At 38.3% G+C, this 26,940-nt stretch overlaps 6 protein-coding genes across 6 annotated transcripts; 2 read left to right on the plus strand and 4 right to left on the minus strand.

The window, feature by feature from the left end:
* Positions 1–4,978: 4,978 nt before the first annotated feature.
* Positions 4,979–5,609, minus strand: MELLADRAFT_112422 (uncharacterized protein; the record flags this gene model as incomplete). The annotated part of the gene is made up of 2 exons (XM_007416880.1): positions 4,979–5,329; positions 5,406–5,609. 2 exons carry the CDS (start codon positions 5,607–5,609, stop codon positions 4,979–4,981), a joined length of 555 nt encoding a protein of 184 aa, XP_007416942.1.
* Positions 5,610–6,387: 778 nt separating this feature from the next.
* On the plus strand, positions 6,388–8,860 carry MELLADRAFT_68338 (uncharacterized protein; the record flags this gene model as incomplete). The annotated part of the gene is made up of 5 exons (XM_007416843.1): positions 6,388–6,831; positions 6,900–7,652; positions 7,811–7,935; positions 8,029–8,207; positions 8,298–8,860. The coding sequence occupies 5 exons, from the start codon at positions 6,388–6,390 to the stop codon at positions 8,858–8,860; spliced, it is 2,064 nt and encodes a 687-aa protein (XP_007416905.1).
* Positions 8,861–9,325: 465 nt separating this feature from the next.
* On the minus strand, positions 9,326–11,624 carry MELLADRAFT_45643 (uncharacterized protein; the record flags this gene model as incomplete). The annotated part of the gene is made up of 7 exons (XM_007416831.1): positions 9,326–10,260; positions 10,328–10,513; positions 10,583–10,705; positions 10,794–10,901; positions 11,024–11,140; positions 11,227–11,433; positions 11,517–11,624. The coding sequence occupies 7 exons, from the start codon at positions 11,571–11,573 to the stop codon at positions 9,640–9,642; spliced, it is 1,419 nt and encodes a 472-aa protein (XP_007416893.1).
* Positions 11,625–11,848: 224 nt separating this feature from the next.
* MELLADRAFT_112425 (uncharacterized protein) lies at positions 11,849–12,583 on the plus strand (the record flags this gene model as incomplete). The annotated part of the gene is made up of 2 exons (XM_007416879.1): positions 11,849–12,183; positions 12,271–12,583. 2 exons carry the CDS (start codon positions 11,849–11,851, stop codon positions 12,581–12,583), a joined length of 648 nt encoding a protein of 215 aa, XP_007416941.1.
* A 2,667-nt stretch (positions 12,584–15,250) lies between these two features.
* Positions 15,251–16,855, minus strand: MELLADRAFT_57768 (uncharacterized protein; the record flags this gene model as incomplete). The annotated part of the gene is given in 8 exon segments (XM_007416836.1): positions 15,251–15,483; positions 15,574–15,787; positions 15,877–15,919; positions 15,984–15,985; positions 15,997–16,276; positions 16,382–16,564; positions 16,640–16,735; positions 16,746–16,855. 3 exon segments carry the CDS (start codon positions 16,704–16,706, stop codon positions 16,185–16,187), a joined length of 342 nt encoding a protein of 113 aa, XP_007416898.1.
* Positions 16,856–25,794: 8,939 nt separating this feature from the next.
* Positions 25,795–26,522, minus strand: MELLADRAFT_68341 (uncharacterized protein; the record flags this gene model as incomplete). The annotated part of the gene is made up of 4 exons (XM_007416844.1): positions 25,795–25,797; positions 25,826–25,993; positions 26,064–26,368; positions 26,417–26,522. 4 exons carry the CDS (start codon positions 26,520–26,522, stop codon positions 25,795–25,797), a joined length of 582 nt encoding a protein of 193 aa, XP_007416906.1.
* Positions 26,523–26,940: the final 418 nt, after the last annotated feature.

A 26,940-nucleotide genomic window follows, 5' to 3' on the forward strand; every position in this document is an offset into this window, starting at 1 on the left:
GGCGAAAGTGACATAAGTCTGTGTTTATTATCAGGTCTCAGCACCAGGATTGCTTATATGAGGATCCACCCCGCTGCAAATTAAGTGAACACGTCTTATAATTGTGAATTTATGAACTAGAGAGATTTGGAGTGGTTCAAGAAGAGTCAAAGAGAACATGAACCGGCGTAACAGGTATCATAGGATTGCCATGTGAAACTTTCCCAAAAATCAATGATGTTGCTCGATCATTCGGAAACCGCCACGATGATAAGGAAACTAATTCCATAACATTAAGCAGAAAAGGGATTTCTCTTTCTTGAACATACATTGACCCAGAAATTCTGAAGTCGAGCTTGCAAAGGGATTGAATTTATGTGTATAGACTTGACCACATTGATAGGGAGGAAGTGTTCTCCTCAACTCAACGGTAAAAAAAGTAGACAAAGTCAAATATCATCTCAAGTGAAAAGTTGACTCGAGAAGTGTACTCTCAGCAAAAAATAAAAATTTAGCTCCAGTTTGCTTTTCACAAGGAAGATAAAGAAGCTCTCTTCTGTGTCAGATATCACAGTATATGCCCAGATGATATGTTGAACTCTCATTATCTCTCAAGATACTTGGATATGTTGTGCTTCTCTTTGTGGGTTAAAGATCTTGTGCAACCATCAAAATCACATCTTGGTACAGAACGATGTTTCTCTCAAATCTCATAGTGACTGTAACTTACATCAAGATTCACTATGGCTGATGTCTTTTTGGAAACTGGCTCATTTGCACACATTTTATGATTTAGGAGTACGATCTAGACAGATTCATTATAAGATTGAAGCGGACTCGAAGAAATCATGGACAATCGTAACAAGTATCATATGAATTTCTTGTAGAAAGTTCCCGAAAATCATTGACATTACTTGATCATAAACGTACTCCACCATAAATATCCTCCAATGATGAACAGGAGAGTGAAGTGACAAGATCGAGTAGAAAAGACTCTAAGATTTCTAAACAGCTACATCCACCCCGAGGTCCTGACATCGAAGATGGAAAGAAAACAGTACACAACCCATAAGAACAGAAGGCAAGAAGCGCTCACCAAAAACCAATACATGTATATTTTTTTCAGAGACGATTGACAGTTGAGAGAAGACAAAAACTGTTTTACATAAAATAATAAAGACAAGGAGTGTATGTGAAGAAGTTGATAAGGCAGTTTGAACAAGATATTCATCTAGAGAGAAATTGATTACAATTTTATCATCCTGGTGCATTCCTTCACCACCAGGACCTATGGCGTAGTCATCTTGCTCTTCCATAAATGAACGAGCAAAGACGGAAGGATCCGCTAATTCTCATGTCCAAAGATCATAGACATGGAGGAATAGAGAAAATGAGAGGATGTGAAATAGTCAAGATCAAACTATACATGATGAAGGAATGGAAAGAAATCAGTACACAACTCATAAGAATGAAAGGAAAGAAGTGCTCACCTCAATTCAATGGAACAAAGCCCAAGATGTTTTCATCTACATTCACCGCACAAAATTGAGCTGTGATTGAAATCGAGCAAAATCAAACAAATCAGTAAATGATCAAATGAGAAGAGGAAGGGAAAGAGAAGGAGAAGGAGAAGGAGACATACATGGTGAAGAGGTAGTGTCTGAGAGGTCGAATAGAACAAAGGGCCTCGATACTTCGACTTCAGATGATTCAGAGACCTCGAATAATTGAATCGGGGGTACATATTCTCTAAGACGAGGCTCATAGATAGTACGAAGAAAGTCGGGGTCCTGCATGGGAAAAGGTGGTGGTAAGTTGGTCAAAGGAGGTTCAGTAGGACGAGTAACGTTAATCAAAGGAGCCCATAAACAAGCGATAGGTGGAGAGATGGCAGGATAAAATCGATGGAGAGGAGTGTCGAGATCTTGGTTACGAGAGCGACGATTCATCATCCAGGATAAGAAATCGATGAAGGAAGAGTAGAGAAAGTAGAAGAGAGGAAAGGTGAAGGTGGTAAAGATAATGTCGAAGACAAAGACGGTGAAGAAGTTGGTGACAGGTGGAAGTTCGAGATGACCAAAGTTTAATAAGGCGGCGTGAAGACAGAAGGCAACGACCAAATAGAATGGAAAAGCGAGAAGACTATCACGAAAGGAAATCTTTTTAAACTGGGGAAGAGGCATTTTTGAAATCGGAGAAGTTTGTTAAGTGAGTTTGGAAGTGAAAGGTAAAGAAAAGTGAAAGGGGGATTGGAGGAATGGAATCGGGAGTTGGTGGTACGGGTGATGAAGCGAAATTTGGATCGCTCTGAAAGATGAACGGTATTTATATGGCTCAGATACTGAGTTTCCGGATCAGCTTCAACGCGCGTCACGTGAGTCATTGTTTTTATTTGGATCATAAATACACGCGAATAAAATACAATTGTACTGATTGACGCGAGCTGATCAGTCTGTGTCGGATAGCAAGACAATAGGATCGACTTGATGTAGTTGGTTTGGACTTTTTGGCCATAAGAATGTTTGGCACCCTTGTCCAATCCTTCAAGTAAAAAAGTCAAGGCTGATGATTCCAGCCAAACGATAACAACAACGAGAGAGATCTCAATTTCAATGTACGTATCCAACATGATCATCACAAAACATAGCAAAAGGTTGAAATGATGCATCTCCAACTGCATGAGCTCCTTCCGCGTCAAGCTTAGATATTGATACCAATGTTTTTCTCGCGTCAATTCTCTCTCCTGTTGTCAAGAACTTCAACTCCCTAGCTTTGTAGATCCAGAAACAAATTTTCTTTCATAAATAAAAAGACAGCTACTTCCATGACTTTCCGAAAATCCTCCCTCACATTACCCGACCTCCAGAAGGAAAAGAATATTGGACCATGTGATTATGCTTCCCTCACGCACGACTAAAGACTTCTTGCAATAAATTTTATGTACGCTCAGCATTAAAAGTAATCCCATTGAACAGCAAGATTTTGTTTATTGAAATTTATACAAACAAGGAAAGTCGACTTTACCATTTCATATAACAGCGTCGATGAAGAAGGAAGTATTGGAACGGAAGACTTCTCGGATGGAGGAAGAGAGGGATCAGGCGTTGGAGAGGGCCAGGCCAGCAGCGTCAAGGGGTGCAGAGTAGATTTTGAAGTCGGATAAGCTGAAGAAGATAAAAGCGGATATTGGTAAATATTCTTTGGAGGATGAAGACAAAAGTGATGATGATTGATCGGATGACGGTGAAGAGAAGAGCGTCAATGCGAGAAAGAAGCTCAAAGGATGGAAAGTGGAGCAGAAGAGGATGGAGATCATAGAAGAAGATGGTTCAAGAGATGAGTTACGGTCAGATGGAGATATCACATATAATCTGAGAGTAAGAAATCAGAGTAAGGCCATTGATAAGTTGATTAAGAACTTGATTTCCCTAAACTTATCATTTATAAATCGAGAGCATAGTATATAATATATCACTTGGAAAGACATTTATAGAATTTTTACGTGGTTGGTTTATTGGATCATTGAACAGCACTGGCAGAACCTATCAAATGATGTAACAGGTACTGTGTTGTCTACTTTTTCAAGCACTTGTTACAGCGCAGTAAAGGATCGTAATGTTGGAGTTGTGGAATAATTCTTACCCTTGTAAAACATTGAATTTCATATCTCTGGCTGAGATTTGCCTTCAAGGTGCTGTTATCTTTTTTTGCCAAGAAGTTGATCTTTGATTCAAACAAAAAAACTTGAACATTTTCTGGCTACCTTACAATTAGAGTGTCTTCTGTATGCGAGATTTGTGGAGAGAAAGATTAAATAGAGCATAAGCAAACAAGCCCGTCCCCAGTGCATCTGGAGAACTTCTAAACATCTGGTCAAAAGATTCTGTAAACTACAATTAATTGAGCATTATTCCATGAATCCACTATATTCAAACTTATCCTCAGTGTAATCCACACCCACATCCTTCATTCTTGGAGCTACTTTACTTCAATCATCAAATTAGTAAAAATCAGAAAAATGTCAATAAGCCTAAGTTCATCTCACCAAGGGTTTGCAGTATTTTGAGAAATCCAAGCGGATCTTGATTGATTGATTGTATCATGGTATAGATCAAATGGATGGTATTTGCCCAGATGAGCTTCCAATGTTCACTTATCTCTTTTCTTTTGATCTACGGAATCCCATCTTGATCTCTTTATTCTTTTTTTTTCCAGCTCTCCGCACTGGAATTTTGTGAGGTTTGACACTTGTGAGCGAGAGAAAGGGAGTTTGTTATGAAGTTCAGGTGATCTATCAACAACCTCCACCTTAAAGTCAGCCAAGTAGAATAGAAAAGAATTCAACTTCTCATTTTGGGAACAAAACAAGTCAATATCTTTGCAAAGAACTTGAAGAAATTCTATACAATCAAACATTTTGATTCTTTCTTCCTCAACTTCACTTAAACTTTGGATGTGTATTCACACTATTTGATAATTATTTCAATTCAAGCTTTCAAAAAGTTAGATCAAATCTTCAAATCTTCATTGGTTGGGGTGACAAAGAGTAAATTCATCCAAATTTTAAGCGGTCAAAAGGTGTATGAGCCAATAAGTGAGCTCCTCTCTCTCAAAAAAAATGCCAGCAAGTCTGCAGGCTGATCCCACACGAAGATTTCATCTCATGATCAGTTGAAAAGTTAGGGATAATAGTGATCAAGAGGTTTGGATATAATATTACAGTGATGAAAATATTTTACGATCTTAGATCGGGCATATTGCAGTATTCAGATAATCGGTGGTTCATTGAACATCAAGAGGCTCTGTATGCAAAATCAGACACTCATCCAATTCCCCTTTGAAAAGTGTCATAACAAGAAATATTCAAGTATAAAGAAACTTTGCTATGTAGTTTGGCTTGTCTCTCTTCAATATGTAAGATAATTTTGTCGTAAGAAAACTCAATGAAACATCAAGAATTTCAAAAGGGTTTCTATGAAGTTTTGATTTGAAATAGTTTTCATTTCTTTTTATTTGAAGTTGATTTTTTGATACCTAAGATGTTCTTAGCATTACCTTCACCATAAAACGTATGAGAACTATTGCCTGACATCCAATCTAAATCATCAGTAGAAGTCCCAATCGGTTCTTCTTCTTTCGAATTTTCTGAAGTCGATGATGATGATGCTGATGATGGGTTTTGATAACGTCTAGTAAACCGACCGACTCTACCGGATTGATCTGCATCTGCTACTTCTCTTGCAAGTGAAGGATTCCATAAAGGATGATTGGTGACATCTCTTACTAATGTATGATTTGATTTTGGAGAACTAGTGACCATTGTAATTGAAGATCCATCTGCTAAAGTGACCTAAAGATGGAAAAGAAAAAGTTAATGAATTATTTGAGTGACGTGTTAAAGAGATTGAATGAATTGGCTACTCGACTTTGTTTGGAAATCTAGCGGGAGTTTGAGGATAAAGAATCGAAGGTGATCTATCTGGTCTTGGATAAGCTATTCTTAATTTACGTTTCTCACGTCTATTGAAGATTGGAGCAGTAGGATAAACTATTTGAGGTGTTGATGAAGAAGTGGTTGTGGTTGAGGTAAAGCTTCGAATGGATTGAGTGATGAGATTGAGTCTTTTCATGATCGATATTGGATTGAGTTGAGTTGAGAAAGAGAAAGAGAAAGAGAAATTTACAAAAGACACACACAGCACTTGTAATCACACATACATATCACATAGCTGTCACTTCTAGCTCATCAGATGTTACCAATCTGTGACATGATCGATGATGATCTCATTGCAAAACAAGCAATCAGCTCAGCAGTCAACAAGCAGTCAACAAGCAACAATCAGCTCAGCAACAAGCCATATCATGGAATCAAATCAAACTATCAACTCATTAAATCAAGACTTAATCTCAACTGACCATCATCAATCAAATCAAAATCAAAATCAACTCATTCCAACTGATGATTCATTCCAATTCGATTCAAATGATTATTCTAATTTACAACTACCAACTCAATCACCATTAACTCATGAACTCTTTAGAACAAACGATTTCAATCCAGACGAATTCTTATTATCAAGAAGACATACATCTTTAAATGAATTAAGAAACGAATTGAGAACGTATCTAAATGATTTGAAATCCGAATTAGTTGGATTGATAAATGAAGATTATGAAGATTTTATTGGTTTAGGAATGGGATTGAGAGGAACAATCGAAAGAAGTATGATTCAAATTAAAAAACCAATTGAAGATTGTAAAGAACAAATCCTCGAAATCAAACTCTCATTCGAAGATCAAAAACTTCAACTTGAAAACTTATTAAACGAACGGAGAAAAGTGATTGATGGTAAAAACCTATTGAAGCTCATGTTAGATTGTCATGAAGCAGTTTGTAAAGTAGAAGAAATGTTATCGATCAAATCTAATGATCCATCTTCAAGTCCAACTCATCATCATTCTTTAAACCATCATCATTCGATCAAATCCACCAAATTCAATCCATCCAAACCCTTGAATGATTCTTCATTTGATGATCAACTTCATTTTATTCAAGAAGATACCAAACGAATCGAAAGAATCGTATTTGAATTTAATCAAATGCTTTATTTGGTGTCTAAAGCTTCAGATTTGAATTATGTTTCTAATCTGAAACCACGCATCGATCAAATCACTCAAGTCTTACATCGTCAATTAGATTCATTACTTGGAAACATTTTAATCTCACCTAAATCTGATTTGAACAAAAAAGATCGATTGATGGAATGTTTAAGAGCTTATGAAACTTTAGGAGCTGTTAAAGAAGCTGAAGAGTTGATCAAACAAGAATTAGTGTTGCCTGGATTAAGAAAGGTATGTAAACTTTGTCATTATAATCATCAAAGATTTCAACTTCTTAATGATGCTCTTGTTTTTTTCAGTTGATTCATCAAAACTCTTTGAATTCGGGTTCAAGATCACCTGTTTTACCTAGATCACCAGAATCTACAAGGTTTCCAAACTGCCATCGACCATCTTCTCCATCTTCTTCGAAACAATTCTTACCATCATTATCATTCACACCTTTACCATTACCTGAAGATCCTGAATTGGTTCCATTACCATTAATGTATAATAAGATCTTAGCTTTCATTACTCGTGATTTACATTTAGTTATAGATATTGCTGATCGACAAATCTCCGGTATAAAACATTCTAATCATCCTAACACTGAAGAAAAAACTTTAAATCCAAAATCAAAATCATATGAAGTTTTAATCAATTCAATCATTTCACCAATCTTACAATCAATTTCAAATACATTAGGACCTCAAAACTTATTCGCATCTGGTAATCCCATGAACTTTCATCGAAATTATTCGACTACCACTCTTTTCCTTAACCAATTAGAATCTTTTTGTTTTACAAATCGCCAATTGATTTCACTTAGATCTCATCAAGATTGGATTGAATTTAAAAACCGTTGGCAAACAGCTGTTTATGCTCAGATCCGTACTAAAGAAACGATTGGTAGGGTTGAAGAAGGTTTAGCGGACGGAAAGGCTGAGGCAAATGTTGGGAGTGGGTATCTTTTGAGGGCGACGGAAACGATTGGGACGGTGCTTGAGACTCTTTGGCGTGATGATGTGTTTTTGGTGGATCTGACTCATCGGTTCTGGAGGTTAACCTTGATGGTGAGTTTGATCTTTCGTCTCTTAGATCGGATGGCTTATTGATCTTGGGTTCTTGGGATGAAATTTGGTTCTTAGACTCTTTCGAGATATTCAACATGGATTTCAGTTGTCACTGTACCGTTTATTTCATCGTCATCAACTGCGCTTGCAGCTCCAAGTCATCAATCTTCCAACAATCGAAGCTCATCAGACTTCAATCGGGTCAGTCTACTACACACATAAAAAACCCACTCCATCGTGATCGAAATAAAACCCCGAGAGTGGACAGACACGGTACTGATTGGTACGTGTTTTGATGAAACTGTTTGGGAATTCGAAAACAATCACAGTTGACAGGTACATCATCCATTAATCGAACTACACTTTCTCGACCTAGTACTCCATTAGGAAACTCTACGAATGAAGAAATAAGTGAAGATGAAAGTTTAAAACAAATGTCAAGGATTATGTTGGATATTGGAAATTTGAAATCAAAGGTGATCTGTTTGTTTAAGCAATCGATTGAAATCAAATTACCTAAAGTGATCATTGGTCCGAATGGATTGAGTCCTGAAGGTAAGCTTTCGAATCTTTGTCAAAATTAATCTGTGGATCTTGATTTTGAAACTTATCTTTGACTTTGATTTTTCTGGATTTAATGATTAGATATTTTGATGGGAATTTTAGAAAAATCAACTAAATTCATACCCGAACTCATTACCAATACATCTACAATCATCATCAAAAGGTGTTCAGAAAAACTAAGGTTAATCAGATCGATTGGATCGACTGTAAGATTAAATAAAAAAGTACCAGTGACGTTTAATTATTTTATACCTGAGATTTTAAAACCATTAAAAGTTTATATAGAAAAAATCCAATTATTAGAAAAGATGAATGAACAAGAAGAAGTTTTAGATCAGATTAAACGTCATTCAATTGAAGAAGTAGGTCAAAGGTATTTACAAATCTTGATGAATTTACAAAAAAGTGAAGAGTCTTTAAAGAAATTAAAAAAAGGTAAAAAAGGATTTAATTTGTTTGGTACTACTACTACTACTAGTCACCAACTTGGAAAAGGGGCGGAAGAAGAAGATGTGAATGAAAGGAATGTTAAGGTTCAGATTAGGTTAGATGTGAATAGGTTTTTGGAGGATTTAGGTGACTTTGGATGTAGGTTTGATGAGTTTAAATGTTTGATTGAATTGAAAAAAATGGTGGAAGGATAAAAAGAAAATGAAAGAAAAAGTGAAAAAGTGAAAAAGAAAAAAGTTGATGGATTTTTTTTTTTCGAAAAACTTTTTTGGAATTTGTTGTGAAACGGTTTTGGTTTCGATTTTTTTGTAGCATTTTGGTTGGGTTTATTTTTTCCTATTTTTTTATTTTTTTTGTTAAAGCAAAGAAATTGAGTGATGGATGATGATGATGATTAAACGAACTTGATTTGTTTTTCATGTATATGGTTTTGAATTGATGAAGAAAATAAACCAAACCCAACCAAACCCAATCGCTTATGTAGATCTCAATTTCATAATCTGAGTGATCTCTTCTTCTCTTTATGGGGGAGGCAAGAGGATTGCCAGTTGATTACAACATGTCTCTTTTCTTGATATCGAGTTGATATTTCTCAGCATCCAATCGAAAGACTGTACTCTCTCTTTCTCTCCCTCTCTTGAAGCTGTCCTTTGAATGTAGAATAATACCAACATTACATGTTCACATTGCTGATCAAATTTGAATCTTACATCCTCAAAGCATTTAGACAATTCATAATGATTTCGAAAAAAAAAGAATCGAACAAAGTCAGAAAAGAAGAAAATGAAGAAAATGAAAAAAATTAACTCATCATGATCATATCAACTTAACTTTATTATATACGATTTTTTCCTTTCGCAACAAAAAAAGACACTTCCCAAAAAAAAAATTATATGTACACACATTTACAACATACAGAATGATAAGCTTCTCTAAAGGAGAGAAAGAGAGAGAAAGAGAGAGAGAAAGAGAATTAAGAAATAAACACTCTTCTAATCTCATCCATTCCAAAGACTTGTCCAGTCTTAGGACACCTAATCCTACCTTCATCACGTTCGGCCAATTTCTCAAGTCCATCTCTAGAATAAACTCTACCGTTAGGTAAGACAGCCAATCGATCACCATCTTCTACTACTCTACCAGTCAAACCACAAACGATGATGGAATTTAAATGATGTGACCAAGGACATTCTTTGGCTAAGACTCCTAATCCGTTCGAATCACAAACCGGACAATCTGAATTGGGTGATGAACCTATTGTTGGTAAAGGTTTAGGTGAGTTTAAGTTCGAAAGTAAACTTGGATCATAGTTTTGGGATGTAGAAGAAGAGGTGGTGTGATGATGACGATTGATAGGCAGTGAAGATGAACGCATCTCGATATCTTCAGTGTTGGAAGCTTTAAGACTTGATTCATCATGGATGATTGACTCGGGTGTGGGTGTTACTGAATAACAGGCTGGAAGTTTGAGAGCAGCAAGACCAACCGAAAGTGATAAGTGAAGGAATGGTTGATCAGGAATCGAATGAACTGCGAAAAGTGTGGCTCGAAAGCTGGCATGTAAATCAGACCAACGGCTTGGATCATAAAGTTTCTGTAAGATCAAGTCAGCGAAGTACTCTTCGATTGAGATAGTAGATTTCAAGGATCTAATGACTTACTGCGTATGGAGGACAAGTGGTGTTAGAGTCAAAAGCAAGAAGTGTCACTCCTTGAGCAATCACCGACATATGAGTTTGTTTCCAAGGTAAAAGTTGTTTAGAGCTATAATTTAAAGCTTCGATAAATCGACGACTACGAGCCAATTCAATAAACTCTTGAAAACGTAACTCAAATTCCAAGGTAGACTATAGGAAAACAGAGACATCTGTTGGTTAAGAAGAAATCAATTTGAATTTAACACAAAGGTAGCTTACCTGCATCTTTTTCAGTGCTCCTGCGTTCTCTTTACACCATGCTAATGCTTCTGTACAGCTATGTGCCACAAGAGCAGATTCGATTCTTGACAGCTCAGCAAATAATGGACCGTCTACTAAAGCCTATACGAAAGGTGATATTCATAATGATCAAAACCGAAGCCCATGATCAACAAGTGTAATGCTCAAAATCTGAAAACAATAGACATACCTCAATACCAGCGGTTTGACTTAAAGATTGTGCAGCTTCAGTATAACCGGACCTGAGCATATAATCTACCATATGTCGATCAAGCCTAGTTTGAGAAAAGTTCTTGTACTATTGTGAATGTATAATACGAAGAGAAAAATGAACGATTTCGTAAGTTACGGGGGTTGATGATGATATGTCTACAGATGATGAGTTTAAAAGGTACCGAATCAATGAGTAAACTGACTAACACATGGATCACTAGTATGTTCAGCAGAATATAAATCTTGAAGATGATCTAATCTAGCTTTGATTCGACCTAAGACTTGACCAGTACCATGTTGAGGATGATCATAAGTCTCACTAATCTATTTTTCAAAGAAAAGAAAAAAAAAACAAGAAATCAGAAAAGGTTTAATAGAAAACTTCAAGTAAAAGGTATTATGAAACTTACCTTTCGTTTTAATCCACGAGCTTTGAGTAAGAGACCATCAATAGCTTTAATCGTTTCTTCTGATCCGATTGAATTCTGTTCGTCTGATGAATTCACCTTTGATAATGTTTTACTAACATCTCGAAGACTTGTATTGAGTTTATCAAAATCACGTTCTAAGAGACGTTGAGTTGATCGAAAAGCACTTCGAAGATTATCAGATGGGACCTATGTGATCATCATCGTCATAATAAAGGATAGGTCAGTTTTAAGAGATCATCAAATAAAGGTAAATGAATGAATTGAATTACCTTTAGGAAGGGTTGCTCTAGTAAAAGGATATCATCATGTTTGATTCGGTTTGACATTTCTCATCCAATTGAATTCTGAATGGTAATGTTCAATAGCTTGAAGAAAACAGAAAGCGTTGATCATCAACAACCCAAAGCTCAACTGAATCCAATCATCCGGATTACCCGAAGATCATGAACCGGAATATCGGATATTCAGATTTGAAAGCATACTCAGACATACACCCGCGGGGCCAAGACTCAAGCCATCACGGGGGATGGAAAAAAAGGCTTTCCGCTTTCCAGGTCAAATTTTCGACATTTTAGCCAGAAAACATCAAGAATTCACCAAGATGACCTCAAATCATTCTCAATCATCTCACGGATTCTTCACAGTAGACCAACCTAACTTTCCACCACCATTACTTTATCCTCAATTCGCAGAACCCACCATCTATTTACCAACTTCTGAACCACCGATTCGTTCAAACTTATCAACTATCTCTAATTTCAATCATCATCAAGAGTTTAATGAATCTTCTCAAAATCATCCGTCTTCATTACTTCTTAATTCACTTTCGACACTTGGAAAAGATGGCGATGTTAAGTCGGTTAGAAAGGAATTGTGTATTGTTTTTGAAGAAGTGGAAGATTTGATTCATGAGACGGATGTGGTGTTTAGTAGTATGTAAGTCATGATTGATGATGATGATATCCTTTAGGTGACTTTGAATTGATGGATCTTTTGGGGGGTTCTTTGATAACACGAGAAAAGTGAACAGATGTATACTTCAGATCCATCACCTACTCTAACGTTTGAAAGATTAAAGAATTTATTAACAAGATTTGAAAAATTGATTAATGAGATCTCGTTAAGTGGATTTGGTGGATTACCCATCGATTCACTTTATAATCTTCATACACTACTCGATTCTAAAGAACGAGAAGTTCAAGAGCTTTATGTCGAACGACAAAAAAGACGTGATGGATCGAATATCGTGATGGGAATCTTACAGTCTTCGAATAATTCCAATGGGAATACTAATCCACCGGCTATCTTGGTCACTGGAGACTCTGGTGTGGTATGATCTTTCGGTATTGGAATCGATCACTTGGACACATGGAACATTTCTTGGCTTACGGATCAAGGAACTACGATAGACATCACCCATCGAGCATAGTCAACATGATGAATCATTGGCAAAACATTCAACATATTGACCATGAATGCTACCAAAGCGCGCGAGAAGGTTGTACTCAGCTGGATCACATTACATAGGCTCAATGATCGAGGACGAAACTGACCTCAGACAAATCCCAAGCATACATTCGTGTTTAGTTTATGTAGTAGGCGAAGTTTTGTAAAATATATAGGTTGATATCCATCTTCAGATTTCTTGGACATACAATTTGATGTATTCATGCGCTGATGGTTTGTTGAAAGAGTTGTTATTCTGTAATGTATATCACCATTCCCTTTAAGTATCTTTCCAAACAATCTGCTGAGATCATGATCGCAAGTCCAAAATCAAAGCCCTAGCTGTGCACAGATAGAAACATACAAGATGTTTTACTCCTTGTTTTTTGGACAGCTTTCAAACTACCTGAAGCAGAGGGCCATAAGTAAGTATACGCCTATTGAACTTATCATTTTTATGAGATTTTCATCATCTTTTGTGAATTGATTTCGGACTTTGCAATAACTAGAAGAAATGTATCGAGGCCAAGCCTTCTTGAAACAAGCTCAAAAATCTGACACCGTGATATAATTAGTACGTCTGATAATCTTGTGATATGCAACATTTCCTCACTTCACCTTTTCCAAGTGCAGTCAAAGCGCGCATTCATCATATCAACCCCTCCGTTCTCCTTGGCATCAGCTTGTACCGTACTCATGCCGGGGTTTTGACTTGGTAAGTTTGCTGAACAAATTTATTGGCCAGGTAATTTGCATTAAAACCTTTCTCTGACGGTATCTTTCCGCCTTGGACTTATTGTTAAACAGGAAGGGATGGACGTGGCAAGTAGCAGTGTTCACAGACCAATTCTGCATGCCAATCGTTATATCTAAAAGACCGCAGGTAGCCGCGCCCATCTTCTTATGAATTTGGTCTTTCCTGTAAGCATTTATGCTAGAGAGTCTCCTATAATTTCCCTTGTATTTTTCACCACCAACTTTTCTTTTCTTCCTACACTTTAACCAAACTCATTCTAGCTTCCATTTAGATCATTGCCTCGTGTATATCTGTATATCAATTTTGATTCGAGATCATTTATAATCTTGAACATACTTTTTTGTCCAAATCAACCCATTTATTTCACCTTTTTTTATCCCAATCATAGAAGGACTCCTTTAATCTTTTTCATAACTACCAAGAAAAAATATGTTATCTTATCTTTCACCTCGTTTCATGACTCTTGCTTTACTCATCACAATGATGTTTGGAGCTTATAATGGAATTCCATGTGACAACACATTACAAAATGAAGCAGGAAGAACGATAGAAGAAGGACCGAGACCATTGAATGATTTACCTTCAAGTCAATCAGAATCTCAAGATTTCACTCCTGTAAGTTTGATTCGAATTCTTCTTGGATCATATATCATCGTTTTTTCTAATCAGATCTTTTTCTTTTTTGAAATTCATTAGCTTCGAAAACAAAGACCTGTACAAGATCGACTGGTCCGACGAGAAAATGGATCTATGGGAGGATATTATACTAAGAAAAATCATTGATCGTGGGGTTGGTCACTAACGGTGTCGGAAATTCATGGCACATCGAATGATGGACATCTTGATCACTTGACAAGCATCATACCAATATCTCTTTTTGATTTCTTTGATAGAAAAATTTGTATACATCAATGTAAAAAGCATGAGTTGAGACAATAAAGAATATTCATCAGTTTCAGTAGAAACTTCTTGACAAAGTCCAACTGGTTTTCCAATTAACGATATCAACAAGCAATGATCATTGGGAAATGATAACGAAAGAATGAGTTTTTGAAAATGATGATTCTTCTAAACTCCGAAGTAAAAATCGAACAAAAAACCTTGCAATCTCTCTCAAAAACCTGGAAAGGAATGTACTTGATAAAAAAAGTCACTATCTTGGTGGAATAGAGCAAAAGTGTTTCCAAAGAAATTCTTGATCAAGTGAGACTACGACATCTTTTTTTCTTCATCGAAAGTTTTCTCTAACAAGCAAAAGTCAATGAACTTTTTCTAATTCTTAATCTACATGATCTATTAGTGACCCATCCTAAAATCGCTCCACGACTCATCACACCTGAGCAAAAGAAAGATTTAAACAAGATCACCTTTCCCTCTAAACCTTTCAATTTCAACATTTCATCTTGAAAGAAGATCTACTAACCTTCTTCACCAACACTGATACAATCACCCTTTCTACAAATATTTTTAGAGAGGAGAAGGATTGGAGCTATTGAATGTGCGTATGCTAGAGTATCATATACTCAAGAAAGCGTCTTTATCTTGTTAAAAGTAAACTTCGCCGCTGAAGCTATACCAAAATCGTATCTTGCCCTCATTTCAGACTTCTAAATTCAAGTCTTCAAATTAGATGACATTTTACTTTTCGTCCTCTTTTTTCCGTTCGATTGAGGAGAGTACTTCCATCGGTGCGGACCTTCTAACAGGGCAAACCGCAACTGTAGCTGGACCACGCAATCACAATATTTATCAGCTACTCCGCTGTCTCATAGGTGCACAAGATTTATACAAAAGTACCAAAGTACAACCTTTTATTGTGCTGTAGGAAGTTCTTGGTAAGATGTCATAGAGAATCTATAGCAACTCTTACACTATTGGTCCCAATTTGTTCTACTTACAATGATGGTACTATGAGCTTTTTCGAGCTCAGGAACACAGTTTTGTCGAATATAGTCAATGAGCTCAATAGTATCTTTTATAGATTCCTCCACCGAATTTTCCTGATAACTTTCAAATGTTTCATTCCGATCCATCTAGAACCACCAAAAAACAAAATATCAAATCAACCATCGTCCTTAAACAAAAAAAACCAATCTTTCTGGGTTTTTTGCGGTTCAACTCACATTACATTTTCCAATAAATGCACGTTGACCAGCATTAAAACAAACTTGACTTAAAACTTTAGAAGCCGAAGATGTATCGAACTAAAATAACAACAAGTAGTTGTACCTGAATTCAATACTCTTTTCGCCACTTTTTCAAAAATCCTTTGTTAATGACCATTAGATGAATACTTTGTTTCTTCTAAAAACGTTATATTCTTAAGCCAATCAAGTACTGAACCGTCATCAATCAATCAAACAAACGTAAACCAATGAGGTTTAAGCGGTTTGATTGGGATGAAAGTTTTCGGATTAGATACTCACATTTGTATTGTTGTCCAACTCCTACGTTCGTGTACTGTGCAGCATCTAAAAACCTCATAAAGATCTCATTAAACATCCAAGCAAACCTTTCCAAACCCCATGAAAAAATCAAGAACTCACGAGTATGAGTATCAATAAAGCCAGGAATAAGAAACTCTCCATTTCTCAATCTAATGAATCTCAATCGATTAACATCTTCCTCTTGAATCCATTTCTTTTTCAATAAACGTTGAACCGCATCACTTTTTCGATTCCATTCTTGATTTGTTAAGTTTTCTTTTTCGATCCCAATGATCTTTCCATTTGAATTAAAAACGATTAAACCGGTTTTGATGATTTCCAGGTCTTCTGGTGAGATCGAATGGATGAAGGATCCTATCAAGATTGTTATTGTTCCGGACTGTTTTGACACTCAATTGAGAGGTTTAGTGATGATCGATTGAGATAGGTGTGTGTGTGTGAGTAGATTTAAGAAGAAGAAAAGGGTGATACAGAATTGACTTACATTCAGTTGGATCAGATAAAGTCGAGGTACCAGCCGATTTACGAGCTCGATCACGAGCACGTTGTTTGGCGCGTCCCTTTTTGGTTGAAGTTGAGATGGCAGTAGAAGGTGTTCGATGTGATGGAATGATCGGAGTGGTTTGTGACCCGCTTTCTGAATCTGATTCGATTGATTCGACTGCCACTAAACTCACCATGACAGAGATTGGGTCAGTATATTTATTATGGAACGATGAGTTGAATGGGTCTATCAACTTACAAGCTTGAAATGAACCACCAGTTGAGAAACCAGGTTTGAGTGAATTGGTTTGATTTGATTTTGGCATCGTACTTGATTGGTTGATGAAGTGCTAGTCTGCTAGTCTACTGAATGATAATCTGCTGAGCTGGTATTTCCTTGACTCTTCCCTGTCGTTTGTCTCCAACCCTCTTGACCCAAATATGAAAGGTAATCAAAAGCTTAAGTACTACTTACGTTAAGGGGTTAAATACTCAATCAACAAACATTCAAATTTTAACAATTCATCTGGATGCTTTCACCCTTTTGGTATTTTAGATTCAGGAGTACTTCTCAAGTTGAACGAACTCCTTACTATATCTCTCATTTAAACAATCCATAACATCTCAAATGGCCTCAATCCATGCAGTTTTAATAAAAAACAAATCATTACCCATCTTCAATGACCTGCGTACCTGTCATGTGTTTCCGACAGTGAAACGCATCCAAAGAGAAGATGGAAGGATTTGAAGGCTATCAATCAACTTTTGATTCATTCAAACTACTCTTGATCACACATTGGATTGTTTCCATGTGATTAATACGCCTGAATACGCATCAATAAGAAGAAAGCTCCGAGATAATAGCAAACAAAATCCGGACTCCGTGTGATCGGAAATCTCAGCGGAAAATCCTTTACTTCCTCTTAGACTCGTGTATACCTTGTCAATGAGAGAGGGCAGCTAACCAATTATTGTCCTACTTATCTAGCATAGGGCTGAGATTTGTTCGATCATCTGTGAATCGGATAGAATGCAGATATTCCGGAGAATGAGAGACCCAGTACAAGATACTTCAGTCAAACTCACAAACCAGCGACCTTTAACTGAAGAAGTCTTTACAAGCAATGTTGTTGATCCCGCGAGACTTTACTACGAGAGACTCAGTACAAGATACTTCAGTCAAACTCACAAACCAGCCGCTTCCAACTAAACAATTCCTTACAAGCAATGTTGTGAATCCCGCGAGACTTATACTTCTTTGATGCATAACTGAGCTGTGCTAAAATACAAGATATGAAATTTCTTGCCTTCTTTTTGGATTTCTTGAGACGAGAAGATCATAGTGATCTCAGATATCATGACTCGTGAATCTAATCAACAAAAGTCAATTTTGTGTTACTAGGCTCGTTGAGCTGCCTGTAGACCTCACACTACTCCGTCAACATCGTATTCAGTAAACTGAAGTGTTGAACTCGAAGTGATGCTGAAGCAGAATACGCCCTCAGAACTTCCTCCTCCAGTCTCAGTTTGGAAGTTTGGTATGAATGCGAGATACCGGACTGGACTCTGGAATCGAATCGATCCATTCAATGCGATTTGCTTGGGCGTTATAGATAAACACTTTTTACACCACCAAAAATGCCACAAGAAACTTACACTCAGAACCTCAGAATATCACACGAATCTTAATCTTCAAAATAATGGGAAACTCTTTTAAGACACCTGATTTTCTCAGGTTTTGTTCAAAGTAGACCCATAAACGAAGATTAAGGAATTTGAAACTTTACCGATTTTTTTCATCAAAGAGAATATGAGCATGCTATAGCCGAGAAGTTGGATAAGACAATCTTAAGTTGTCAAGAAAGGCTTTGTGAGTTTATTTCTTGATGGGTAATTTGTTAGATCTACTCAATAACATTCCTTGTCAAAAACATTCATCTAATCTACCCAATCGGTATGGAAAGGCTCGCTACGTGACAGAAAACCGAGAAAAACCAAGTACTTTGATGTTCAGGACCTCTCCATCATTCCTAGTTCTGATGAATGAGATTATCTCTTATGGAACCGTGATGGAGTTGGGATGTGACACAGTTGTATCTTGAAGAAATCTCTTGTGTTCATCCTACCTATCTCTCTACTGTTACGATGGATCGATCTGTTCTGAAAATTGTATGATAACTCCAATCAATGATGGAAAGATTCGCTGGCTGACAAGAGATAATGAATTTGGGGAATCCAATCGTGTTGTGGAACTTGGATATGAAATTCATATATGTATATACATAAGCAAATCCCCTCCTGCCTCCGCACCTGTTGTTTTCGTAATGTGGTCTTGAATGATAAGTCTGACCGATAATCATGTACAAACCAAATGTAAAGAATAAGTTTCAGTTAAAGCGAGGGCTATTGATTTATACACTTTAATGAACGACTCCTTGCCCCTTTCAATCCCAACTACTTGTTACCATGGAATACTTGAGGGCCAGCCATCGGACCAAGTCGGCAGATCCAAGAGCGACACATGCACAGTTCCTCACCCATATGGTTGATTTTTCATCATTTGTTTTATCGAAAATATTATAGAGAGACTTAAAGCGATCAAGCAACGCGGATCCCGGATAGATACCATTTACTGCTGAGATGCTTAAGCTTTGCTGAAGTTAAAGGTATGGTGCTTTTCGCGCGATCTTCGGATTTTGAACTATTCAGTGAATCAGCTTGTGGATATGAAGCTGAATGAAGCGCGATCTACGATATGAAAGAGAAGCATTGAAAAATGAAAAGCAAAATAGATTTTTAGCCTAACTACGCGGGATCTATTTAGGTCTTTGAGAAATTAAAGAAAAGCTATCGGACCTGTGAGAATCGGAGATGATTTGGATGTTCAGAACATGAGTTGAGTTTGGAGATTGAGAGCCAAATAAGTCTTTCCATCTCTTTCCTCAAAATAGTCGCCAGATGAAATGGTCCCAACTGTAGACAGAGACAAGTAGAACGCTCTTTCGATCTACATGAGGGTATTAGGAAGGATGCACGATCCAAATGACTGAATGGAAACGTTAGTTAAATAATCCATTCGGGCTTGAGCAAAGCCTGTTTTTCAACCTCTGAACTTGAAGAGTTTGAATTATTAAAATTCATGAATAGAGTAGATTGACGCAAGCTGGAAGCGGGTATCAACAATTGAGGTCGAGAAGGGGCAACTATATCGCCTTTATCACATTATTATCTTTCTATCCGACACAGACTGATCAGCTCGCGTCAATCAGTACGTATGTATTTCTTCGCGTGTATATAAGCTTTATGATCCAAACAAAAATAATGACTCACGTGACGCGTGTTGAAGCTGATCCGGCAACTCAGTATCTGAGCCATATAAATACCGCTCATCTTTCAGAGCGATCCGAATTTCACTTCATCATCCGTACCACCAGCTTCCGATTCCATTCCTCCAATCCCCCTTTCACTTTTCTTTACCTTTCACTTCCAATCTCACTTAACAAACTTCTCCGATTTCAAAAATGTCTCTTCCCCAGTTTAAAAAGATTTCCTTTCGTGATAGTCTTCTCGCTTTTCCATTCTATTTGGTCTTTGCCTTCTGTCTTCACGCCGCCTTATTAAACTTTGGTCATCTCGAACTTCATCCTGTCACCAACTTCTTCACCGTCTTTGTCTTCGACATTATCTTTACCACCTTCACCTTTCCTCTCTTCTACTTTCTCTACTCTTCCTTCATCGATTTCTTATCCTGGATGATGGATCGTCGCTCTCGTAACCAAGATCTCGACATTCCTCTCCATCGATTTTATCCTGCCATCTCTCCACCTATCGCTTGTTTATGGGCTCCTTTGATTAACGTTACTCGTCCTACTGAACCTCCTTTGACCAACTTACCACCACCTTTTCCCATGCAGGACCCCGACTTTCTTCGTACTATCTATGAGCCTCGTCTCAGAGAATATGTACCCCCGATTCAATTATTCGAGGTCTCTGAATCATCTGAAGTCGAAGTATCGAGGCCCTTTGTTCTATTCGACCTCTCAGACACTACCTCTTCACCATGTATGTCTTCTTCTTCTTCTCCTTCTCCTTGTCTTTCCCTTCCTCTTCTCATTTGATCATTTACTGATTTGTTTGATTTTGCTCGATTTCAATCACAGCTCAATTTTGTGCGGTGAATGTAGATGAAAACATCTTGGGCTTTGTTCCATTGAATTGAGGTGAGCACTTCTTTCCTTTCATTCTTATGAGTTGTGTACTGATTTCTTTCCATTTCTTCATCATGTATAGTTTGATCTTGACTATTTCACATCCTCTCATTTTCTCTATTCCTCCATGTCTCTGATCTTTGGACATGAGAATTAGCGGATCCTTTCGTCTTTGCTCGTTCACTTATGGAAGAGCAAGATGACTACGCCGTAGGTCCTGGTGGTGAAGGAATGCACCAGGATGATAAAATTGTAATCGATTTCTCTCCAGATGAATATCTTGTTCAAACTGCCTTATCAACTTCTTCACGTACACTCCTTGTCTTTATTATTTTATGTAAAACAGTTTTCATCTTCTCTCAACTGTCAATCGTTTCTGAAAAATATACATGTATTGGTTTTTTTGTTATTCATTTTGGGTCTGCTTTATTGATAACTTGTTATTGTTTGGTACAGATAATTTTCAACTGTGTTTGCTAGGTAATTCAATGAGGGACTTGTCATCAGAGACTACATAGGTACTTTAACTTATGAAAACAGTTTGAGCATAGTATGGTGAGAATTCTCAACAGCTGAATTTGGGTAGTCAGTTAGCCAAATGCCTGCAACTCTGCCCACTCTTTGAGTCAACTTCATCAATTTTTTTGAGAGCCTCACAACCATACAAGCCCAGACTCAGTGTGGTCCACCAAGCCTATTCGATAACTAACAAAGGATTCTCAGACACTCAACTTGTTGTATCTAGAACAGAATTTGCCTTAGCAAAGATGATTTGATAAAAACAACTATTTGTATTTTGACACCTATTGCCATTTTGCCCCCGGTCCAATTCATCTTTGGCCTGGTGACTTGCTCAGTCTCATTAAATGCCCATTCCTATCTTTCAAGCAATCTCTTGCTAGGTCTAATCCTTTTTTGTGAAAGGCTTTGACCTGGTGTTTGGGGGGGGCCGTAGGCCGCGGACTGCCTATCAGAGAGAGGTTTTTGTGGGCGGGGCGGGTGGGTGGCCCATGAGAACCCTTATAACTGTTCCTTTCGCTTTTTGCTTACTTAGTTGTCCCTTCTCAACCGTTGCCTGTTCTTTTCTTTGATTGGCTTTGTAGGGCGGGCGGGATGGTTTTTGAAAATAAATGTTTTATTTCTTTTGAAGCTGCTAGCGTTAAATCAAGAGATTTTACAAATTTGAACGTTGAGGTGTATGAGAGAGATGGGTGTATTGAAACTTTGAAATTGAAATTTTCAAAAGTTTGTACATCCTATCTTCCTGGGGGCCGTGTGTCCCGGCCCCGTCTCTGCTCTCATCCACTGTGTCTCGGGTCCCGATGGAACTCACCGGTGACGTCGTGCCTTTGGCCACCAGTGTCAATCCATCTTTGGCGTGGTGACTTGCTCAGTTCTCATTAAATGCCCATCTCTATCTTTCAAGCAATCTCTTGCTAGGTCTAATCTTTTTTTGTGAAAGGCTTTGACCTGGTGTTTGGGGGGGGCGTAGGCCGCGGACTGCCTGTCAGAGAGAGGTTTTCTACCTCCAGCTCTCTGGATGGATGGCGTCCTGAGCCTGTCAAAAACCTATCTATGACAGCGGTACAGAGGGTCTTGTTATCTCCGAACCATATTTTCCCCAATGAATACTATAAACTTTAAATTTACATGTATGCACATCTCCCCTGTATTTCCCCCCATTCATTCTGAATCTTAACTTACCTTCAGTTCACTTCTTCTCTTCCCTTCCATTGCATGGTTCTATCTGATCTACAAGCATGTATCAAATCAGTCTCTTTCCACTTCTTGTTTCTCAGATCCTCACTTACAATCTTTCAACTTTAACAGTTTCCACAGCTCTTTGGTCTCTTTCTTTTCTTCTGTGTTATATTTTCTTAAGTACGGTTGGTACGCTTTTGACTTCCAACATCCTATTGTTGTTATCTCTTCTATTGACTTCTTTTTGTTCCATCTCAGTGTTGCACCTCCCACTCTGAATGAGTGTCCTGAAAGTTTTTCTTCTTCGTTCTTTCCCCAGACTCTCCTATAGATTCCTAAAAGTTTTGTTTTCAATATCACGCTCCTGGTTCCATTGCGTTCTATATAAGAGAATAGGGGGTCTTTAGGACCTGTTTTGTTATCTTCCACCATCCTTTCTAGAGCACTGGTTGGGTCGAGGTAAGATTTTTGGTCCATCAACTTTATGTATTGTGTTTGTCCCGGAGCTGCGGTTTTTGTGTTATACAAGGTTATCATTGCAACATTCTTATTTGGCCATTGTACGTCCTTCCTCCGTATTAACTTCTTATTTTTGTCATTTGATACTAATTCTCCTAAACGTGCCATACCCCAAAATGCTACCAGGGCTATTGTTAAGGCTACTTGGTCCCTCTTGTTCCCATTTGATAGATGACGTAGAAGTTGTATCAGGTGTCTTAACAATACTGGTCTCTTCTGCTCTTTCTCCAACTCTCTCAAAGCGACTTCTGCCAGTTTTGATGATTTTAGTGATACACTTAGTTTCAGCTGATTGTACCTTGGGTATTGCTTGTCGTGGAATAGGTGCCAGCACTTAATTCCAGTCAGGTACTTCTTAATGGTCTCCACTTCTATACTCGAGCTCTTATTCATCTGACTTGGTTTTTCTTTCTTGTCTAATTTCTTTCCTGCCCAGACCACGAACTCGTACAAGGTGTTTATGGATAGAGGTAATAATTTTTTCCGTGAGTACTTCTTTTCCGCCGCAAACTTCATCAATTTCGATACTCCACTGTTGTAGTTGATTAAAGTAGTTGGTGCCCAACCTCCTGACATCATGTGGACTTGAATCTCATTCTCTTTCCAGTTCCAATCTCCATTTGCGTCTTGTAGGAACCGACTGATTTTCTTTTTGATAATAGGTGAGATCATGCTAGTTCTAACAACTGTTGAAGATCGTTGGGTAGAGTTATGTCCAACCTATCTCCTACTTTGTCTTTGGTATTCACTTCTCTCAAAAGTCCGTCGGCATTGTTGTTCCCTGAATTGACTCTCTCTTTGGTGATGTCGCACTGGAGTTTCAAAAGTAAGTCCTGGATCTTCTTCCACTATTCATTGACTTGTTCACTTTTTGACCTTCTTTTGTTAATTGTTGATTCAGTAGTGGTATTGTCTGTCTTTACCCAGAAGTTCCTCCCTTTCGTCTTGGTTGAAACCTACAGCATCAAGAGTCTGATCCTAATGGCGGCTGTTTCAGCCCAAGCGATGTCTCTACTTGTTTCATCCGCTCTCAGGCCAATTGTCTTCCAGTTGTCCTTCAATTCAAAACGTGTCCATCCAAAGTCTAGGAGCAACGATGGGCCGGTGCGCTGCGTTGCGCGCAACGCAATTCATCGATTTCAGGTCCATAATCCCACAACGCAACGGGCAAAGGCAAAGGCCGTTGCTTTGCGCGCAACGCAAAAAGCCGTTGCCCCGGTTGCTCGACTGACGTTGCTCTCAGAGTTGCTCACAGGGGGACCAATGTTAAACAAAACTGGCATAGGCATAGGCATATATTTCATAGGCAGTAAGTATATAAAAAGGGCATAAGGCATAGGTTACAAAAGATAGAAATAGTACAAAAGATAGAAATAGTACGATTAAAAAAGTAAGATTGGAAAGACAATGTTTGAAAAGATCGATGAATGATTAAAAATCACCTTTCTTTTGACTACATTTAATTTTTAAGACATCGACCGCCAAAACCTTCAATAGCTTCATTCACTTCTGTATACTTGTGTGCTAGAGGGACCCGCTGACGCCACCATAGGCGAGAACCAACGCAATATTTGATTGTACGAGGTACCAGGCGCACTCTGTCGGACGAACATATATCAGCTGCTGCTGAAAACGTTCGTTCGACTATTGCTGAGCTTGCGGAGGGACTGAGGTAGTCTTGCGCTAGGGAGGCCAGGACAGGAAATGCCCCACAGTGAACCTGTAAATGTTTTCATCGTCAGCACAAAGTCGAAAACAGAAATGAAATAGAGGTTGATAGAAAATCTTACACTCCACCATGGCAAAACTGCTTTGGTCTCTCGTGCGTTGTCTTTAACAGACATGGGATGTGTTCCTTTGAGATAAGTGTCAATCTCGTTCGACTCCACCTCAGCATCTTGAGCCTTGAAAAGTTGAAACAAATTTTCGGATTCGACTTCCTTTGTAGATGTAGATGCTGTAGTCGGGGTGACTATAGGAGGACACTGAGTTGATTTGGCCTGAATTGTTTTTGCAAGCTCTGTCTTGTGATTATCAAATTTATCTTGTAATAATTTTCAAGATCGATTAGTAATTTCATGCTCTGGACCAAAGGCACGTTCAAAGAATTGGACTCAAAAAAATGGGTTCAGCATGGTTGCCATGACTGTCGTATCACACTGCAGAGCCTCCTCCATGTACCTGTCCACGCGCGCTTGCATTGATTGTATCATAGGAAGTAGAGCGTCCCCTAACAAGAGTTCTTGAACCCGAGAGGCGAGGTGAACCTTGAGGGCGTAAAACTTGGGTATAACCAAACATCCTGTGGGTCCGTCACCCTCCATAAGTTTGGTGAGAGACAAAAATGGCTTCGATGATATTGGGTGGGTGTCAGCCAAGTTCGTGACTCAAGTAATATAATGAAATAAACTCACAGCAAGTTCCGTGGTCAGCTCCTCAAGGGCACTCCAGTCGTCTGGAGTAAAATAGATCTCGTGAAAGTATCCGCGTGGCTTAGTGCTCCCCCACTGCCAGCATTAAATAGGTTCCCTGGTCGGAACATGACCTAGGCTGGGAATATCATTGAGAGAAGAATGGAGAATCAAATCATCTTACACTGCACATCTGAGCCATAAAGCATACACTACATATGTGCAAACATCTGAGTAAATCCTTAGCTATCAGCTACATACAGGTCCGCTCAGTTATCTGCTCATCTAGATAAGAAAATCATGTGTAATACATGCTGTAACTTTGTTCAGATTGAGACGCACATTTCAAAATATTGACTACATATATCACAATGGCTACTCAGGAAATATTCATGGAACTGTGTAACAGTAGCAGAATGGGAATCTGATCACTAGGACCCGTATTCCCATCTGGGAACCTCTTTAATGCTGGCAGTGCCCTTTCGTCGCTTCTTCTTAGACTTCAACAGCTCCAGGTCATCGGCTAACAGCTTGTTCACAACCTGTAATGCAAAGAAACATCAATTAATGTTCATTCACTATGAATCAAAAAAAGAAAGAACTTACTTTCTTTGCCTGGACCAACCTATTAAGCGAATCAAATTCTGCATTACATCGAGTGGCGTTGTAACCTGGTGTCAATGGCAAAACTTTCAGGTTCATGCCTTTGGCTATGCGTGCGAAGTGTCGTCTCCATGCTGCAGAACGAGCTACACGACATGATATGAAGTTGGCCTGTATCAAAAAACAAAGATAAAAGGATTAGTTTATCCAACTGAATTGGTAGAGCAAGGAATGATCTTACCTTACTGGTCAAACCATTCATTCGATTCGCCTGCTTTCGTGAAGCAGTAGTGTGGTACTTACTAGCCACAGAATTATCAGGCAGAGTTTTGGCTAAACTCTCCACTTGGTCCTCATTAATATCATCTTCTGCGTTAAAGTCCGGAGGTACTTCTAGATCTTCTTCGCCCTCAGAGTCGTGATCAGTATCGACTTTGTCAGGAGCTGGGTGGTCATCCTCAAGATCAATCAAGATAGGTGTTGATGTGCTACTCTTGTCTTCATCCTCCTCGGCAATGACCGGGAGTGTTGCTGAGAATGGAAACACTGCAAGGAAATCTTCTCGCTCTTAATTCCGCGATGGAGTGGCTCCACCGAGTTCCTCCAATCCTCCTTTAACAGTTGAAGACAATTTGTGCAAAAAGCACCGTGCGTAGTCAGTATTAGGATTCCATGTGTATGCTTCATCTTGAGGTGACATGATTGCTTCTGATGTTTCTTCGGAATCGAGTTTTTCTTCCTCGTGCAAAGAGAAAAGGGTGTGCATTTCATTCGCCATAGTAATATTGTTTGAACCGGAGTCTGTGACCTGGGCAAGCATGTGGTTTTTTTAAATAAAATTAGGTAAGTAATGAATGAGCAAAACGAAGAAGACAAAAATAATTGCCAACTTATCTTATATTGAAGTCGATGTTTTTTCATAAAGTGCACTAAGGGCTGTGCAAGCCATACCCCTTTATGATGCCAAGCTATTAGTTTCAACGTTAGGTGTCGAACCTGGTATTGCCAATCCTTGTCGATGAAGGTTACCGCCGCTCCTAAAAATGCATGTATGTTGTTATGTGTCGTCCATCCATCATGGATCAGTGTAAATTTACCAGTGTTGTTCTGTAGTAGGA

This window comes from Melampsora larici-populina, assembly GCF_000204055.1.
Source record: "Melampsora larici-populina 98AG31 unplaced genomic scaffold MELLAscaffold_65, whole genome shotgun sequence".
In the NCBI taxonomy this organism is placed as follows: domain Eukaryota; kingdom Fungi; phylum Basidiomycota; class Pucciniomycetes; order Pucciniales; family Melampsoraceae; genus Melampsora; species Melampsora laricis-populina.